This window comes from Bactrocera dorsalis, chromosome 5, assembly GCF_023373825.1.
Source record: "Bactrocera dorsalis isolate Fly_Bdor chromosome 5, ASM2337382v1, whole genome shotgun sequence".
Taxonomy (NCBI): domain Eukaryota; kingdom Metazoa; phylum Arthropoda; class Insecta; order Diptera; family Tephritidae; genus Bactrocera; species Bactrocera dorsalis.
The window spans coordinates 1,322,676-1,342,022 of NC_064307.1; the positions used below are offsets into that span (position 1 = coordinate 1,322,676).

Sequence of the window (19,347 nt, forward strand, 5' to 3'; positions counted from 1 at the left end):
TTGCTCATTTAAAAAGCGAGTATTTTGTGAAAGCTTCAAAATAAAATTCGAAGAATGGCAACACTGTGAGAGAATGTTTTTTTCTTTGTGTCAATTGCACATCTTCCTTTCATTGTGTTTTTCTCCAAGCCAGCTGACAGTTGCATTGCTTTATACCACTTGTATGTATGTATGAAAGCTATGAGTATGTGAATTGTGGAATTGGTATGTGTGGGTGGGTGGTGAAATTTTCGGGAGCCGAGAGCGCGCACACATATTCGGCTAGTCAACTAATTTTCGTAAATCTCTCATACGATTGCGCTCATTCACTAGCTTATTTTGCGCCCGAACACTTTTCATGGCGATTGCTTTGTGCGAATGCAGAATACTTTGTTGTTGTGTTATAGTTGTTAGTGCTGCTGTTAGCTCGTGCAGAAGCACAGTTGGCTTGTCATTCTATGTTGGCTATTATATTTTTGTTGTTCTCCAATTAAATGTTGTATATTGGCAAGAGGAATATGATGCATTTCCGGATATTATTTGGGTAGCTTGTGCGAAGAATTTTTTGTTTAGGTTTGCTTTTATTCACGATTTCATACTATCACTTCGCACAGGCAAATTGAGTGGAAATTTCAAAATTTAGAAATATTTTCCGCGCATTTTGAATTTGTGTCACTTTCTGAAATCCCAAATAATATTGATTTATGTTATTTTTTTATGATTTACCAACATTTTTTAAGTTGCCTACAATGCACTTTACAACACCGAACCTACATAAATACTAGATACACCTAAATAATTTATAGAGATTCTTCCTTTTCTTATTACTTGAAGTGCCCTTCCGTAGGGGTGCTCCAGTCGAGCAGAATCGTTAACTGCCTGTCCGTCTGTCTGTCCAACGGCAACACTACTACGCTGAAGACGACAGCAATGACGACCATCACAACAACAAGGTTGCAATAGTGAGCTATTCGCTCGGCCTGGTACTTGCCTGCCTGCCTGCCTGCAATTAACGACGTTGGAAACGCCAACGAGCACGTCTCCGACGACGACAACGAAGTTGTGAAAAATGTGTGCTTGTGCCTTTGCACTTGTGTGCGTGTGTACGTACATGCTCATGTGTGCGTGTGTGTATGGATGGCAAAAGAAGAAAAAATTTTCGTACGATAAAAAGCACAATATTTTTTCCCCATTTAATTCATAACTTTTAACTAAGTTTACAGGTAGTTTTTCACATGGATTTTTGTTCAAAATGATTCAACACTCTTTTCGCTTACTTTTCTCACACTATTTTCCGCACTATATTCGAGCACTTTGTGGCGATTTTCGTTTTAAACATACTTATTTCGTTTTCGATTTTACATAAATTTTTTAGACATTCTCCGAACGTTTCGCGTAAAATTGTGCAAAATTTTGTAGAAAAACAAAGCTTTTCACTACTTTTGGTGCATTTTGTACATTCTTTTCTTTTTCCTTAGATATATGTGTACATATATGTATATATATTCTTTTTTCTTTTGCTACATTCACTATTGCATAGAGCACTGAGCCTTTGAATTCCTGCTTCTACTGATTTGCTTCCGTACACGGCGACCACGACGTATCCACTATTATGGCAGACATTATGGGGAACGTACGAATTGATACTGGGCCAAGCAGTTCTGGGTTGATTTATTTCAACACTCAGTTTATTCAGTTATTCTTGCATACACCTTTCGCTCTTTCATTATATTCATCCTTGCTGCGTTGGGTGGCGCGTGAGTGAATTTGTGCTAGCCGACTGCTGACGAGAGAGCCACTACCACTCGCCGCTACCCATTGCCCATGCTATCGCCACTCCACTACACTATATTCTGCATGCTTTGCGAACCGAAATCGTTAAACTTAGAAGTTCAATGTGGTAGGCAAATTGTACGATAAGCGAGAGAAAGAGAGAGGTTTTTCAAAAACAAAAGAATAAACAAATACAGCAAACTTGAGCGCCAGCGCAAAATCAAGTATGTGAGAGCCCAGAAAAAGGAGATGAGAGGAAATGAAAAACGTGTCGTACCAGCAGGCTCTTCCTCGTGAAACAGGTTAAAACTGGGAAACTTTATAATGGGGTGATTTTTCTGTGCTGTTTCAGGCATTTTATTGTTGTTACTGTAATCATCAATACATACATACATAGTTTTAGATAAATACATACATACATACATACAAACATATTTACTTATATAAAAATGTACATTTTGATAATGTAAATTTATGTGGGTAAAAATTATTAGTTTTGCTTTATTTACATATTTCTACTCGTTTAAAGATTTCTTGTGGAAGAAGTACGTATCAGAAAAATTATTTATGGTGTAAACAAATAAAAAGTGAAAATGATCTATCGCGGACAGCTCACGTCAGTCCGAACAGTGGTTTCGCGTCCTGTAGGACAACAACGCACTCACTAAGGGACACTTATAGGCCACACGAAAAGCAAGGTCACTGACGCAACAAAGCTTAATGTTGTTGTTCAAAGTTAGAGAAATGTACATAGGAGGGAAAAATATACTATTATATCACTCTTGAATGACTATATAGGGCTTTATTAAACCTTATAAAGTGAGAAATTATTAAAAATAATAATAATAATGTTCTTCAGAGCTGAGATTGTACCAACTGCGCTCTGAACCACTTTAATAAGAAGAATGTGGATGTGGATTATGAAAGCTGGTTTAGAAACTGTAAATTTTCCCGCACGAAAATAACACATCTATTTGGGTTTCAAAAGTTTTTGGGAAGAATACACTAATCACAGATTCAAGTTTAATGTATAAAATTTTCAGGAAGTTTGTAACAACCAGAAGGAAGCGTCGGGGACGTACAATTTTATATTATACACATATACCTGATGTATATTTATATACATATATAAATAATCGACGTCTGACTATATTCTATATCTGTTTGTCTATATACTTACATATGTATACGCGAACTAGTAAATCAGTTTTTGAAATATCTATCTGAAATTTCGCACATACGGTTTTCAAAGATATTACCCAAGAACCTTGTATAGAGAACTCGTTAGGTATCTTCACGAAATTTAGCGCAGATACAGTCCAAAGCAAGGCAACAATTTCCAAACAAATTGTTCAGAGCGGACCACTACATACTTGTACACATATCACCGATCCAAATCAAGATAAAAGCCTTTTCATACCCTTTTTTATTATGAGAAATAAACCTGGGAAGGGTAATACAGTTTTGGTGCAATGTTAGTTATCATTTTTTCTTGTTCTTATTAAAAATATGAAAATATTATGTTTTCTATCGAATACGAACGATTTAAAAAAAGTAAGAGTTAGGAGTTTTTTTTATTAATAAGGTGATTTTAAAGCTATTCTTTTATTTTTCAACAAATTTAAATTCTTAGACGTGATATACTAGCAAGTTGTTCTACCTGTATTCAATTATGATAGTCGATTGGATTTATACCAGTTGTTTGTTCGATTCGGCGCGCTCCAAAAGGATTTGTGAAATGCATTTATATGAGTAATATTTATTATTTGGAATATTTAAGAAGTTTGTACATAGTACATATCACGAGGGGAGGTATAACTCAATAACAAAGTCGAGAAAAATTTTCGTCAAGCACTCAATCCTGTACTACAATTTTCTCAAACATCATGCCAAGCACGAATAGCTTTATGACCCGAAAAGAGCTCCGTCAATTTACTTCACTTTCGAATGATTTGACTGAAAATGTATCCTGACTCGATAATTTGTTATGAATCTTCATCCTTCCAACCGCTCTAAAACTCTTAATTTGGAAGGTGATAAACGACAATATGCCACAATAATAATAATCTCAAAATCTGGTGAATATTTTCATCTCACATGATTTTCTTTATGAACGTGGCATATATGTACATACATATATATTTTATTGATTTTGAAAAAATGATGGCTAAAAAATCGAATCCGAAAAGACTAATACATGCACACGGATTTTCCTATATTAACATTTCGATGACAAATGGAATGGATATTCACCACACAGATGATTCACTCTAATACTCTACGCACGGAGATAGAAATAATTCATTTTCATGAGAGTTGTGAGTTATGAGTTATGGGAGATCGAGAAGGGACATTAAGGATACTATGGACGCCCGTCGAATAAAACTCCATTAACATTTATGCCCATCGAATGAATGTCCCAGATTTCCAAATATTACTACAACCGACACGAACGCTGGCGTATGCAAGTAGCAGCAGAAGCAGTACAAATGAAAGAGTAGTTTTTATTGGCAACTTGAGATGCGAGACGCAACAACACAAAAGTCATTTAAATACACACGCGCCAACACACACACGCTCAAGCACACATGCAGCTTAGAAGTACGCACGTGAATTGCTGAGGCAGTGAGCAGCGTGCGCCTGGCCGCACTGAAGACCAATATCAACACAAGCAGCAACAATAACAACACCAACAACACTGCTGTGTTTGTGGAATGCGTTATTTTTACTGCCTCCGTGTCTGCCGACCGAGTAAATGTAAACGTCATATGTGTCATATACACATTATTAGTAAGTATACGGTACATGTGTATAAAAGGCACGAACGACCACTGAGCACGCCACTGCTGCTAAGTCACATAATGCACCAGAGGGGTGGCTATCTGCAGGCGCACACACACACACCGCACTGTGAGGCACTCGTCGTGGAGGCCTGCGTAAATGCGTTACTAAGTGCGTAGCAATATTTCACACAAAGCTTCTGCGGCGCTGTCGAAGCCCCCGCAAAGCGCTTGAGACTATTAACACAGCTGCTGTCGGCCGTCTACACTTCGGACAAGTCGAACAAATGTACTTATATGTTGTTGTTGTAGTTATTCTTATTGCTTGTAGTACTTGTATTGTTTTAAATTTATTTTACGCCACCGGAACAAGACAGGGCAGCACTCGCCTTGTGCGATCCGGTATTTGCATTTCCATTTCCATAAAACCTTAAGGGGCGAGCTTTGATTGGCGTTATTTCAAAGAAATCCCTCGACGTCTGCAGCCTAACTCCTTGCATCAGCGTTGCATTCCGTGCAACATGGCAACTTCAAGAACATCAGCTCACTCACTTGTGAGCTTGCTGGCTTTTGTCAAGAGCAAACTTATCTAACTGTTTATTCTCATGCGCTCAAATTAACAATAACAACTTGCAAATAAATATTCTTAGCAAATGTTTGTTTCCGGCAAAAAGAAACAACAACAAAAACAAGCAGTTGTGTTTGAATTGTTGGTTGTCTGTAGTTGTTAAGGGTAATCTTGTAAAAGTGCAAAAATTGTATATTAATTACTTAATGTACTACCATGAGCAAAAAAATATTCAGCTTTCTTCATAATTTTAAAATTCTTCATTTATTCTTCAAAATCTATGTCGTTCCCCTCAAAGAAATGCCCCTTGGTCTCAATACACTTGTACCAAAGTTCTTGAAATAGTTGTTAAAGTCAATTTTCGGAAAAGCCTTCAATGCGCGTTGATTAAATTTTGTCTTCAATTGACTCAAAACGGTTTCCCCAGAGCGGTCGTATGAGTTTGCTGAATAGCCAGAAGTCACACGGACCAATATAAGTTGCATTTGGTGATTGCGGCTCGATATTGGCTGAAAATTTGGCGAAGAACTCACGAAGAATCACTGCAGTATGCGACAGTGCATTATCGTGGTACAAAAACTAAGAGTTCTCGGCCCATTATTTCGGCCTTTTTTACGAATAGCTTCGTGCAAACGATGCATAGATTCAAGTAGGATTCGTTCTTCACAGTTTGGCCGGTGGGAAGGAATGTGGTTGGTGGTTTTTCGTCGTCAGCTCACTTTTGCCACGATATTCGGTCGTGTGATCGTTTGTTGTCGGTTCATAAGCAAGATCCAAGACTCATCGCCGACAATAATACATTTCATGACATCCTGGTGGCCAGAACGCCTTGTTTCGCATGCTTTAACGCCACACTTTAAAAATTGTGATTTTGGAATCAATCGTGCTTTCTCTTTCGCGCAAAAAGAAGAGAAATTAAGAAAAAGGGAATGAAAATATGCTGCTTCGAAGAAAGTATAGCGAGGAGGTAATGAATTTGTTAATTATGTATAAGAACTTCGTAACCAAGTTTTCGGTGCTTCGCATGAGTCTCTATCGCTGTATGAGGATTAACCATCCATCACGACAGGACATAATTCCTCTCCTATTTGTCTAAGCTGGGCGACAGATTCCTTTAGCCGGTTCAATTGTGGACAGTTCAGGTTCTAATTAAGAGCCTGACCTTAAGGAAGCAGCTAACAGTAGTCGTTTTTTGCTTTTCTTCCAGAGCGTGGTGTAAAAATACGTACGTTAAAATTACTAAAACGGAATGAAGATGATTGACAGTTATTTTGCTCGCTTTTATCCAAGAAAAACTGTAAAATATAACATATTTTATCTTTTCTGGTGTCCATCTTTGTCGCGTGCTCAAACAATTGTCTGAGAAGCTTTTTCAGTACGATATCTTATTTCGCACTTACACTACGTGAGATACAGATTACTAAAGCCATTTAATGAAAAATAATACATTTCCTTTTTACTTGACCTATCATTTTACGAACTAGAACTTGTTGTTTTGAAATTTTTAATATCGATTTACATATATGTTTAATCTGTAGCAAATTGTCATATTACTGGAGTTAGCTTTATGCGAGTGTTTTGTTTTCATTGCCTTTAATCGATGATGCGTGGGTTCTTCAAATTCCTGCGGAAAATTTTTCTAACGACTATGTTAGAGCAAACCATATAGAACTTTAAAAATTTCACTTATATTATATATTAAAAAATATGTATGTATGTGTAATAGGAGATAAGTCAAATCTTGAGGGCTCTCAGGTTGTTGGATAACAGCAAATTGTGGTAGTTTCTATGATTTCCTTTCAATTTGAGTAAAAACAAGAAAAACATTCTGTGGAACTGAAACTTTAACCTTCACAGGTGCATTTCTTCTAAGAACTATCTAAAAATATATCCGTATTTAACAAAACCCGTTTGCTAATCCTTTCTAGCCCTGTTTGATATAAAAAACTTTCAAGTCGAATAAAGAAAACTATATTTTATGAGGATCTTTATATTAATTTTGATTGGTCAGTTTGTATGACAGCTATGTACATTCTATTGTGGTCCGATATCTGCAGTTCCGTCCAATGAGCAGCTTCTTGGAGAGAAAACGACGTGTGTAAAATTGCAGGTCGATATCTCAAAGACTGAGCGACTAGTTCACGTATCTTCAGACCGACGGACATGCTTAATCAACTCAGCTCATCACGTCCAGTGTAGGATTCCCGAAGTTTTCTGCTGGGTGTTTCATTTAGTGGCAAACGTAAAACAGTAACCTAAGTCATTGCTAAATTTTTCATCAAAACAAAAATAATTAAAATAAATTGGATTCAATACGTTTCCACAGTTTACAAGTTGGTTTCAAATTAATTGGTGTACAAAAATTGTTTAATAACTTAAGAGAAAAGTCCGATGCACATATACCAAAATATCTGCATATAGACACCATATACGCCCATCTAAGTAACTACTGCACTAACACAGATTGAAATTGCATCTTCCATCTTTAATATTCAGCAATGTACATAAGTTGTGAATGTATACATATGTACATGTGTGTGTGTTGGCATGACAATTTCCAAAATGGATGCTGCACCGTTTGTGGATGCAATGTCATTCGAAAGACTGCTGCTCGTTAAGGATATTACTCAATGGTCTCACAGTTAAAGTAGAGAGTCGTACGCTCAGCGCTGTGTTCGGCGTTCGGTTGTTATGCCATCGAATTTAGGTCACACGACCCACACAACAACAAAAGTCGAGAAAACTGATGTCAACAATATAAATATATATGGATAAGTGGATTTGTGTAAGCGCTAATGTACAAGAGCATGTAAGATACACTGTACAAGCGCACACACACACACACTTTCAGACATATACGAACTAACGTGACAGCGCATAACAGTCCGTGCAGCACGCTTCCGACAAAGTATCCGTGATTTCTACAGAAGTAGAGAACAAACATTGAAATCCTGGAAAAGGAGACGAGGTTAAAGCTTAGATGGCTGTGTCGAGGCCGCAGTCGCTGCAACAACACACATACATAGACACATAGGTGGCGAAGCGTGCTGAAACAAAGCCAAGCAACCAGCATTGCAATTTCTGGCGCTTAACACGCTTCTCACACACACACACAGGCACACACTTTATATGCGAAAGTGCACAGTAAAAAGCTTGTTTTGCAGTGTTAGTGGCAGCATGTGGCATTAAGCCGGTGGCATGGTGCACTACATCGCACAGTGGATGTGGATGGGGCTGAGTGCAGCCGATGCTGTTCGGCGCCTTGGCGAGACATTAACTTGACTAGACTCGAGTGCAGCGTGAGCATGATTTGATTTGAATTTAACGCTGCTCCGTGCGTGTTTGCGTGTATGTGTGCGACAGAATGCTCGTGCATTTGCATTTGAAGGCAGGGGGTGTGGCTAGGTTGTCACTATCAATTTACATACATGCATACACATAATATATTAGAACAATGAGCGCGCGACAATGGTCGTGAATTTTGGACTATGACACGAGCACTAACGACGTACACTTACACGAACATTATTTTCCTCGCCCGTGTATGTGTGTGTGTGTGAGTATTTGCAATTGTATGGCAGCATCCTTTGTCGTTTATCATTCAATCATGCATATTTGTCATTCGCTTTTAACTACTTGTACTCTACTAAGCGTTTTGTGGCGCTCAGCAGTTTATATTGACTTTGCTTGGCGCTCAACGCCTTATCAAAGAGTAGAAGGCAATAGAAAATTCTAAGAATTGATGTCAGTAATTTCACTCTGATTTGCATAGAATTTGGAATTCTCGTCTGTGGGCGAAAAATAGTAAGACTTTTCAATTTAAATTTCGCACGAAACCCCATTCGTCGACATTTTTTTCGGCGTTTCTTGCGATGACAATTCAACAATTCCAGTTCGATTAAATTTTGCGTCCGGAATGAAATTTCTGGTGCCAAAACGTTCAGAATGTTGGAAAAGGATTTCGCTGATAATTTTTTGTCGCGAGCAAGTCTTTTTTATACCCTGAACAGGGTATATTAAGTTCGTCACGATGTTTGTAACACCCAGAAGGAAGCGTCGGAGACCCTATAAAGTATATACATAATAAATGATCAGTATGTTGAGCTGAGTCGATTTAGCCATGTCCGTCTGTCTGTCCGTCCGTCCGTCTGTCTGTATATATACGAACTAGTCCCTCAGTTTTTAAGATATCGTTTTGAAATTTTGCAAACGTCATTTTCTCTTCAAGAAGCTGCTCATTTGTCGGAACTGCCGATATCGGACCACTATAACATATAGCTGCCATACAAACTGAACGATCGGAATCAAGTTCTTGTGTGTAAAGCTTTCACATTTGAAAATGTATCTTCTCAAAAGTTGGCACAGGTTATTTTCTAGGGCAACAATGTAATCTCCGAAGAAATTATTTAGATCGGTTAAATATAGCATATAGCTGCCATACAAACTGAACGATCGGAAAAAAGTTCTTGTATGGAAAACTTTTGCTTTTGACAAGATATATTCACAAAATTTGGTATAGATTATTTTCTAAGAAAACAATATAATCTCCGAAAAAATTGTTCAGATCGGATTACTATAGCATATAACTTCCATATAAGTTGAACACATAGTTACTAAAAGAAATGCAAATGTGAAGGGTGTATTAGCTTCGGTGCAGCCGAAGTTAACGTTTTTTCTTGCTATTGGTACAAATTATTCAAAGAATTGGTTGAGAATCGTCGATTGACAGTTAGAGATCTTAATGGCATCGTTGGAATATCGGAAGGATCAGTGAAAATCATTTTGAAAGATTAATTGGGCCTAGGAAAAAACTGTGAAACAATGCTTTTTATTTATTTATTATGCTTATATTGCTTATTATTACTGGCGATGAACTGGAGTCTAGTCAATCGGCCAAATATCGTAGCAAGGGTTAGCCGAAGCCGAAAAACCACGTCTAGCACCACCCATGACCTTGGTTTTCTTTAAGCTACTTTAATTTAGTTCAAATTATGTTTAATAAAATTAAATGATTGTATTCAGGACCACTGCAGCTTCTTTTTTTGCTCACAAAGAGAAAGTTTTTCCACAGATGGCTTGAAGTTTAAAAGAGTTCTTGGTCGGCAGCTCTCCATCAACTCTAGCTTCAGGCTACCGGACCACTGTTGTGCCTTCAAGCTGAGGTGGCCCTTCAAGGTGTACTGCTATGTATTGTAGCTCCCTTCATAAAAGTATTATTTCCTCCGATTGTAGTACGGCTAAGTTACACTATTGAAAGGGTGTATGTCCTCTTTATCAATGATGGATCTATGGACCTTGCGAGTTTTTGGCAACCGAAATTCGTGCGGCTGTGAAATCTATCAGACCTGGAATGAAGCGTAAGTGGTAAGAGGTGAGTTACTTCCTCTTAGCAAAGCTCATGTAGTCGAAATTGCAGATCTTCTAACTAGACAATGTCACATAGGCTTATCGGATACATTTTTTCAAAGCACTTTCATCTCTCCTGCCCAGTTTTTGTCTTATTGAGTTGATTCAATTTTTCGCTAAACAAACCTTTGGCGAACCTAGTGAATGGTGATCCATATTTAGAAGCTTGGTCGGATGACAACTCAAACCATGACAACTCACTCTGCAGTGCGTGGCTTTGGACCGGGCAAATCCACCATAGACCAGATTTTCATAATACGTCATGCCCTGGAAAAGAAACTTGACAGACAGATCGACACTCATCACCTTTTTGTCGACTTCAAAGCCGATTCGACAAATTTGTTATCCCTGCGAAACTCGCAAGGTTATGCAGAATAACGTTGAGCACAACAATCAGCTCTGCCAAGATTGGGAAGGATCTCTCCGAAATTTTCGATCCCTGACGAGGTTTTAGACAAAGTAATTCCCTTACGTCATTCTTTTTCAATATAACGCTCGAAAAAGTGATACGTGCCGCTTATCTGAACCTCCGTGGCACTATCCAAAATGATGCTGTAGTAAAATGCTCCTACAACACTCGATGGAAGGACCAAGTGCATAGCGACCCATCTGCACTTGGGAAGTACAACTCGCGTAACCTCGCAAAGGATAGAGGCAACTGAGAGTTTTATGTTTCTCAGAGTACCAGAGGTCGCAGTATCTAATGAAAGAACAGGTTTCCGGTGAAAAATACGACCAACCTGATATCTCGAGGCAGACAACGAGTGAACAATTTATACATATATATATATATATATGAATTATAGCAGTAGGATTACGAGCTTTGCTGGTAACAGATTACGGAAGGCAATTACCCGAACAAATTCGAATACATAAGAACACAAGTGTGTGTAAGGACAATGGAAAATGTGACTAAACCCGCGCATTCCCACCACATAAAAAGCAAAAACGCCATAACTTAAATGCCTCGTAATAAATCCCTTGTTGTTATATAATGATGATGTTGTTTTATTATTCAATTAAACCGATGTCAACAAAATGTTTTAATTAATTCGTTTAAACGCGATGTAAAGGAGACAACAAAAGAGCCAACGATACAGGCGACTGTGAAGGAGTGCGAAAGCAGCTAAGGCCAAAGGATAACGCTTGAGGGATACACGAGAAAATGGAGCAAAACCAGCATGGGTGCTGCTACAGCAATGACAATGTAACTGTAAGTACAAGTAAGTAGTATCCTTTTAAGGGGGAGGCGCTGCTGCTGGATGGCTGCTGGCTGCCGAGTGTTGCGAGCAAAGCTCGGATTTATGCAATTTGCGTGTGTGTCTGTGAGTATGCTGCTGATGGTTACATGTTGCGCTGCAGCTCCACAGCTGGACGGGAGTTGCGCGTCTGTATGTACGTGTGAGTGTGAGTGTGTGCGTTTGTCTGGTGCTTTGTGGTGCATTACACGTAATTGCGATAATGGGCGAGGAAAGTGTAATTGTGCCGTCGCAAATGCAATGAAAAACGACTTGGCGGATGGGATACAGTGCAGTGGAGTAGTAGTGCGTCGCCAGCGTAACGGTGAACGGAGTGCAAGTGCATAAATGTGCGAGATAATAAAAATCAGGAGTGAGTGACTGAGCTATTGCATAAATATATATATTATCTATATATTTTATGTATTTTCATATTTCACAAACTGACGAAAATTCGTTTTATATTTGAAATATCCTATATTTTTATACATACACATACATACAAATGTGTAAAATTTAATTACAGTCCTGGCAGCCGACAAGCACTTGTGTATGTATATCCATAAGCTTCCATGTACTAAACCGATTTACATACCAATATGTACAGTTGGGTGTTGGCATATAGAAGTACACATGCTCCAATTAAACTATTTACGTAACTAGCCCACATGACCTGACAGCAGTGCATTTGGCACACACACACAACAACAACAAAAAGAAACAACTTTGGATGTGAGTTTGAAATAAGCTGTGCGCGTTTAGGCCGATAGCGGGTGAGTGGGAAGAACGCGCGATTACAGTAGCGTGCAGGCAAGTAGTACTGTTTGAAACATTTTTTTATAGTAATAAAACGAATGCGGACAGTTCACAAATGCTTGACAAAAACTTTTTGTTTCAAATAATTTTCTACATTCAATTAAAATCTGCCGGTTATTAAAGATAATTCAAGAAATTTCTAAGGGAATGTTAAATTATTACTTCATTTTTAATATCTCTTCGGCGGAAGACCCATTAAAGCATGGAAATTAAACTACTGTCAAATACATATATGTACCGAATATATATTGTATATGTATTCCACATTTGTGTCTAACGTTATCTACGAAAATTACTTCGAAACCATTCATAAAAATTTCCGGATTCATTCGAAAAGTAAAATAATAAAATTTCGAATTCTATTAAGAATTTATAATTTTAAATAAAATAAAAAAAAAGGGTATTTCAGATTTGTAAAGGAATATTCATATATTAAAACCTCATTACTATAATTCCGACGCTAGCTGTTCTGAAGTATACTCTATTTCCCTTATAGCTACAACCTAGAACTAGGTTTAGAAACAGAAATATCGATGATACCAATAATATTGATATAAATAATATCGAATTTCAAAAGCTCAATAAAATGAGGTTGAGTTAGGAACAGTAATGGGAGCTAAAGTATTAATGGTTTTGATCACAATAAACGGTCCAGGCAGAGCTATTTTTATTGGCATGCCTCTTAAAATGAAATGGATTTCTGCACTATGGATAAAATGCTTGGTAAAGTATATAAAAGATACTGAAATAAATTAAAAAAACTATACTATTTTCAGTAATCAAATACATATTAAGTAGCAATTTTTTCACCTTAACTGTAAAAACTCAAACCTCTAAGGATATAATAGTCATGTGCACGAGTTTATCATGTGTATGTATGTATGTGTGTACAGCATGTGAGTTTTAATTGAAGTAAGATTACATCAAATCAATAGCAGCCGCCACCATCAGCAGTAATGCGAGTAAAATTGATGGTGAACCAGTTTTACTGAAAGCCATTCACACACACATAAAGTATACACATGTATATGTAAAAAAATGTGATTAAATGCTAACTTCGGTTACATAAAAACGTTGATCTGTCAGTTTTTATGGCAGCTATGTGCTATAGTGGTCCGATATCGACAAATGAGCAGCTTCTTGGGAAGAAGAGGACGTGTGCAGAATTTCAGAACGATATCTCAAAATCTGAGGGAATGGGTGGAGTATATAAAAAAGACCAACAGAAGGACGAATATGGCTAAGTCGAGTATATATTCTATAAGGTCTCCGACGTTTCCGCTTGGCTGTTACAAACTTCGTGGTATACTTATTTACCCTCTTCAGGGTATAAATAAAAATATGATCTATACGACAATATTGTTTAATTGAAAATATTGGTCCAAAAAGCACCAAAATTCTTCTTTTTTAAAATATAGAAATGTGTTTGTGCGTTTAAGGCCTCCAATACCCACTTAGATTAATATTTTTAAGACTAAATTGTAAAAAAATTTGCACAAAGCAAAATGATGCAATTTATGGCAGTAACTACTTACAATTTTTTTCACAGTCATGTCATCTGAAATTTCGGCAGAAAAATAAAATATTGCATTTGAAATTGATTAAGCCATCATATGTAAAAACGTATGTATTTGTGTGCGTGTGTCGTGGATTCACTCGAAAAACTGACATGGCACACGTTTTCGCAAAACTATGCCAAAGCAAAGTGAATGGAATTGGATTTTCGTGTTTTCCTAAACACACACACTCACACAGATAAAACAGCCTGAATAGACTCATCATATTTGAAATTACACATTGCATGCGCCGATGTGCTTGCAACCGCAGCGACAGCGGCAGCGCCAGCAGTTACACAGCAGCCGAATTTTATGTGATTTTGCTCGCGAAAATGGCTTATCAATTCCGCTTTGCTTGCGTCCGCCAGCGCTGCGTCCTACATGAAGCACACAATAAGGCTTCGGAGGAGTACAAAGCAAAAGTAATACTCGATGACGTCGCCGAATGTGAGTGTGTGTGTGTGCATCTGCGGACGACCACTTGTAAAAAGAAATTCTCGAAATAGCGGCGCGCACAAAACCCACAAATGAATTGAAAAAATTCGAAATATGTACAAAATAACCACTCACTTTGAAATAATTTTTCGATTTTAATTTATATTTTTATTGTATTTTATCTTTTTTCTCTTCAAGATTTTCTATTTTCTTAATTTTCCGTGCTGCCGCAGCAAATTGTCGCTCTTTGTGGGCACTAAATGCATACATACGTATATAACTGTGTGTGTGTGTTCCACGGCGTGTCAGGCGAGCGAAAGAATAGGCAGCAGAAGCCAAAATGGCAATAAAAGTGAGCCACTTGATCAAATAGAATGAAACAATTTTTACTTTTAGTGTAAACAAGTCGACATTTTGTACATGCGTGTGGGTGTGAATGTTCGTATGAGTGCGTGTGTGTTTGTGTGCGGGTACATATGTTTGTTTGCATCATGCTTGTTGTACAGCATTGTGATTTTTGTGAATTGCTTAGCTGTTGCCCGATGCCATCACCGTTGCCAACGCGTTTGCTGGTTGGTGGCATCGTCGCCTTTGCTTGTGCTTACATATGGACAAATGTATGTTGGCTTTGTTGGCTTTTAGTATTTGGCCACATGCCAAAAGTAATGCAAACCGAAGTAAACTTATCGCACAATCGCAACCATATTTCCCCGGGCCGAGAGCGCTGAGACGGAACGCTCCCCATATCAACAGCAGCCGCAACCCCAACAACAACTACCTAAATTAATATAATATACAATATTATACAAATCGAGTAACATTTAGTAATCCAAGTAGTGTGTATCCATCAGCGGCCAGCGTCCATATGACCAGGCGTAAATGGGTGAGTGGATAAGTGGTGTGCGCGCGAATTGTCAACATACTGCAAATTAAGTGGCGGAAGAGCCCCTGTAGGGCATGGAAAGAATTTCAAATAATGAAAGAAAAAACAAATAAGCAAACGGCGGAGACCGTTAAAGTATATATATAAATGGTAAGCGTGACGAGCTGAGTCGATTTAGCCATGCCCGTCCGTTTGATCGTCCGTCCGTATGTCTGTACATGAGCAAACTAGTCCTTCAGTTTTAGAGAAATCGATCTGAAATTTTGCGTATGTCCTTTTCTTACTAAGAAGTAATTATTGAGATCGGATCACTATAGCACACAGTAGCCATATAATCGAAAACAAGTGAAAATAATTGATCGGCTTCAAATATTCATTTCTTACCTAAGACTAGGAAAGACAAGGATGTCATAAGAACTACTCATTTTCAGCCACTTCAAAACAAGCGATGTGTTTAATTTCCCTGCGGGGATGGAAGCTCGCAAGCGAGAAGCGCCTAAGCTCAAGCGAAAAGTGAATATCTCATATAGTGAAATTGGAAGCAGGTTAGCGTAAAAATAGCCACCCAAAATGTGAACACACAAAACGGCGTTAGGACAATAGCCAAATGAAAATGTGTGAAAAATGTGCTAAAAATGCGAAATTGTTGGTTAAATGAGGAAAACAAACAGGGGAAATAAATTGAATCGAATCAATCAAAATAATAGAGAGATTTGAGCGATGTTCCCTCAAGACAACCTTTGCGAATTTACAAATAGACACATATACATATGTTCACATACGATAAAGATCATCGAAATTGCCAGGTTACTTAGTCAGCGAAAGCGTCGCCACGAGATGGATTTGCGACACAGGTGAGCGTGACAGCTAATCAAAGCGTTTTGTTGGTGCCTAGTAAGAGAATGTCATCAGATGGTCACGCTACTAACACCAGACACAGTGATGGTCAAACGAGTGCCTCACTTTCTGCCCCATACCATTAATTATACACGGTTGTGTGCATAAATTCATAATAAACAAATTTATGAATCATACAATGGCAGCAAATATTTATTTGTCTTAATTAATTGCCTAGAAAAGAAGATGTTTCAAAACTTATTCACTACTAAGGGCACAGGTGCGTATGATGAACATTACAAGGAGGCATGTACTCAACATACTGGTATGAGAAGCGGAGTTATTGCTCGTAAAGAACGTGTTTATTTCGCTAATTTGACTTTTGACACAGATCAGTTTCGTCTTCAAAAAAATGATATAAAGGAGAACGGAACAAGATTTCGGAAGTGTACTACCTATCTGTATTTTTGTGTTCAGAGAACAAGTTCCTCAGTTTTTTAGATAAAGATCTGCAATTTTGCACTCCCCCATTTCTGCTCCAGAAGTTTCACATTTTTCGAAACCGCCGATTTTGGGGGCACTATATATCTTGCAAGCCTTTGTACGTAAAATTTGTTTATATGACAGGATATTTTCAAAAAGCATGCCTCAGATTGCTGTCCAAGGCAGTGCTACAGCCTACGGAAAAATTCTTCAGATCGGATAACTATAGCTATAGCTGCCATACAACTGAGCGATCAAATTCATGATAAAGATATTTTAATAATGCTAGAGAATTTTAACTCCGGTTCAACGGAAGTTTTCTTATTTTTACTGTTTTCTATGAAGTAAAATTACATTCTTTTTTAATATTTCGAATCCAAATTTTTTATCTTGTCGCCACTGTGTACTGCAATTTTTTGCCTTACTCCTGCAACAGTTTTGGGAACCACCATAGTACAATATTATGTATTATATTTCCATTATTGTAATTTTAATTTTCCTACTCTGGAAGCCTCAGAGGCATATAGTAGACTATTAAGACTCACGCGATCACACTGTTCACGATAGTACAACAACTCAACGGTCGTTCGATTATTTTTTATTTTCCTGTGCTCATTTGTTATGAATAAGACTAAATAGATGTTTGTAAATTTTTCGTCTGCACGAACATTTGAGGTGCGAATAACGCGAAGAATATGGAGCTAATAAAATGCGATATCGTGTGATGGCGTTAAATATTTTGATTTTAATGTGTTATATTTTGACGGCGTTCATCAACATATTCATACCATTCTTCGTATTTTGTGTGTACGTGTGTTCTATACAAATGTGTGTGATATATTTATCGGCAGTTCATTGGCTTCAACAGGCTTGCAACAAATTGAATGTATGAAATATTTGTCGATAAAAGTGTTTGGACGCTAAAAATCAAATGACAAGCAGATCATCTTCATAAGAAGTTCTTTGTCTTCCAATATCCTCAAGCAGAATTTGAAATCGCTAGACGTTTTATTTGAACACTTAGAATACTTAACGTTTATTCTTTACAATTGTTGAACCCCTTTGTGTACGCCTCTGCTTTTGGTACTTATTCTCACCACAACATTTTATAAATGTTTCCCCTCCGTCAAATCGATACATTGAGGCGCTCTCGCTACCCAATTTACACATATTTGATATAAAGATGATATTTTTTCTCATTAAACTACTCAAAGTCTATCGAATTATGTTTGACATACTATTTCCGCCTTTCTTGTCATAATTTTTCAGTTTCTGAAAATCAATTTTGGAATTCGTTCGAAAAAATAATTTCTCATAATTTTATTTTTTTTTTAATTTCTTTAAACTATTTGGCAAAACAATAGCAAGAACAAACAAGCGAAATGGTTGGCGTAATATGTTCGGCAATACCCCCGGTGGATGCTGCTTCCAGATTGTCCTTTATCAAACCTAATAAACCCTATAGTTCCTGCACACTAATCGGCAATTGGTACAATGACCGCATAAACAACGAAGTAAAGAAGTATAATCCAATCAACACTTCACACAACCCCACAGATGCGAGATCGACCGATCAGTCCAGTTATCAGGTACACTATGCACATCCAAAAGAAATATCACGCCCAGATGCACCCACTTTCGAGCAGCAAAGGGCGCGCTATAAGATTAATGTGCACAAAGGCAAGGATAGTAGTGTGCTGATAATGGACTCGGAGAAATATTTGTCCAATTACACCACGCTCAATGATATCAAGTACAGACTGCAGCCGCCGCAAGACAATTGGTCCATGATCACAGATCGGCCGGTGAAAGGGCTGCCGAAAGAGAACTTGCTGCAAAGTTATGGCAATGAGACCAACTTCGGCTTGCGCCATTGGTTAAGGCAAATACGAAATCAAGCCAAATTGTATCGCTCGGATGACACGACTTATGCGGATGAATTTCGGCATCCAAAACAACCGAAAAGAAAGGATGTGCGCTATTGCAAATGAACCGAGTCGCAGTGTGGTATTAATTCATGGACGTGGATTGTAAGTGGAAAGTGCTAAAGAAGTTATTGTTTACAACGAAAATTAATCAAAAATTAAGTAAAAAAAATTACAAAAATCTACGAACAAAATTGAAACCACAAAAAATTATAAAACTTAAAATATTTAAGAAAAAATTAAACAAAATTCAAATAAATAAAAATTACAAAATTTATAAAAATCAACGAAAAATAACAATAAATTATCAAAAATTTTAATTAAAAATTTATAAAAAATATTAAATTGAAAATTCGCATTGAAAACAACAAAAATAATATAAAAAAATAACATATAATAACAAAAAAAACAACAATTTCATTCAAAGCAAAAACATTTAGGTATTGTGGTTATAAGGCAAGAATGTTTAATATATAAGTCAATAATGTGTAAAATAAATAGCTTTGTCTGTAGAACGCTTTGTAGACTTGTACATTAACTGTTTCTGCTTTTAAACTAAATAAATCTGTACTTTTTCTTTCAAATGTTTATTGACTATTGATAACTGTGTAATCAGCGATATTTTATGGAGATGGATATACAGCGTTTGGCAACAGGAGTGACATGAT

At 37.3% G+C, this 19,347-nt stretch overlaps 2 protein-coding genes across 6 annotated transcripts in view; one reads left to right on the top strand and one right to left on the bottom strand.

Moving 5' to 3' along the window:
• The window catches only part of LOC105232719 (protein encore), a 64,865-nt gene that overhangs the window by 34,503 nt on the left and 11,015 nt on the right, over positions 1-19,347 (bottom strand). Inside the window, exon 1 of one of the 5 annotated variants that reach the window (XM_011214518.4) lies at positions 1,257-1,753. The exons of 2 other annotated variants lie outside the window; for them this stretch is intronic. The gene's annotated coding sequence lies outside the window, so the exon portion shown is untranslated. Of the gene's footprint in view, positions 1-1,256; positions 1,754-19,347 lie in introns of those variants that run through there. 2 more of the 5 variants (XM_029553055.2, XM_011214517.4) reach the window with 2 other exon arrangements.
• On the top strand, positions 15,283-19,271 carry LOC125778974 (uncharacterized). The gene is made up of 2 exons (XM_049458983.1): positions 15,283-15,434; positions 18,119-19,271. Exons 1-2 carry the CDS (start codon positions 15,417-15,419, stop codon positions 18,743-18,745), a joined length of 645 nt encoding a protein of 214 aa, XP_049314940.1. The 5' UTR covers positions 15,283-15,416; the 3' UTR covers positions 18,746-19,271.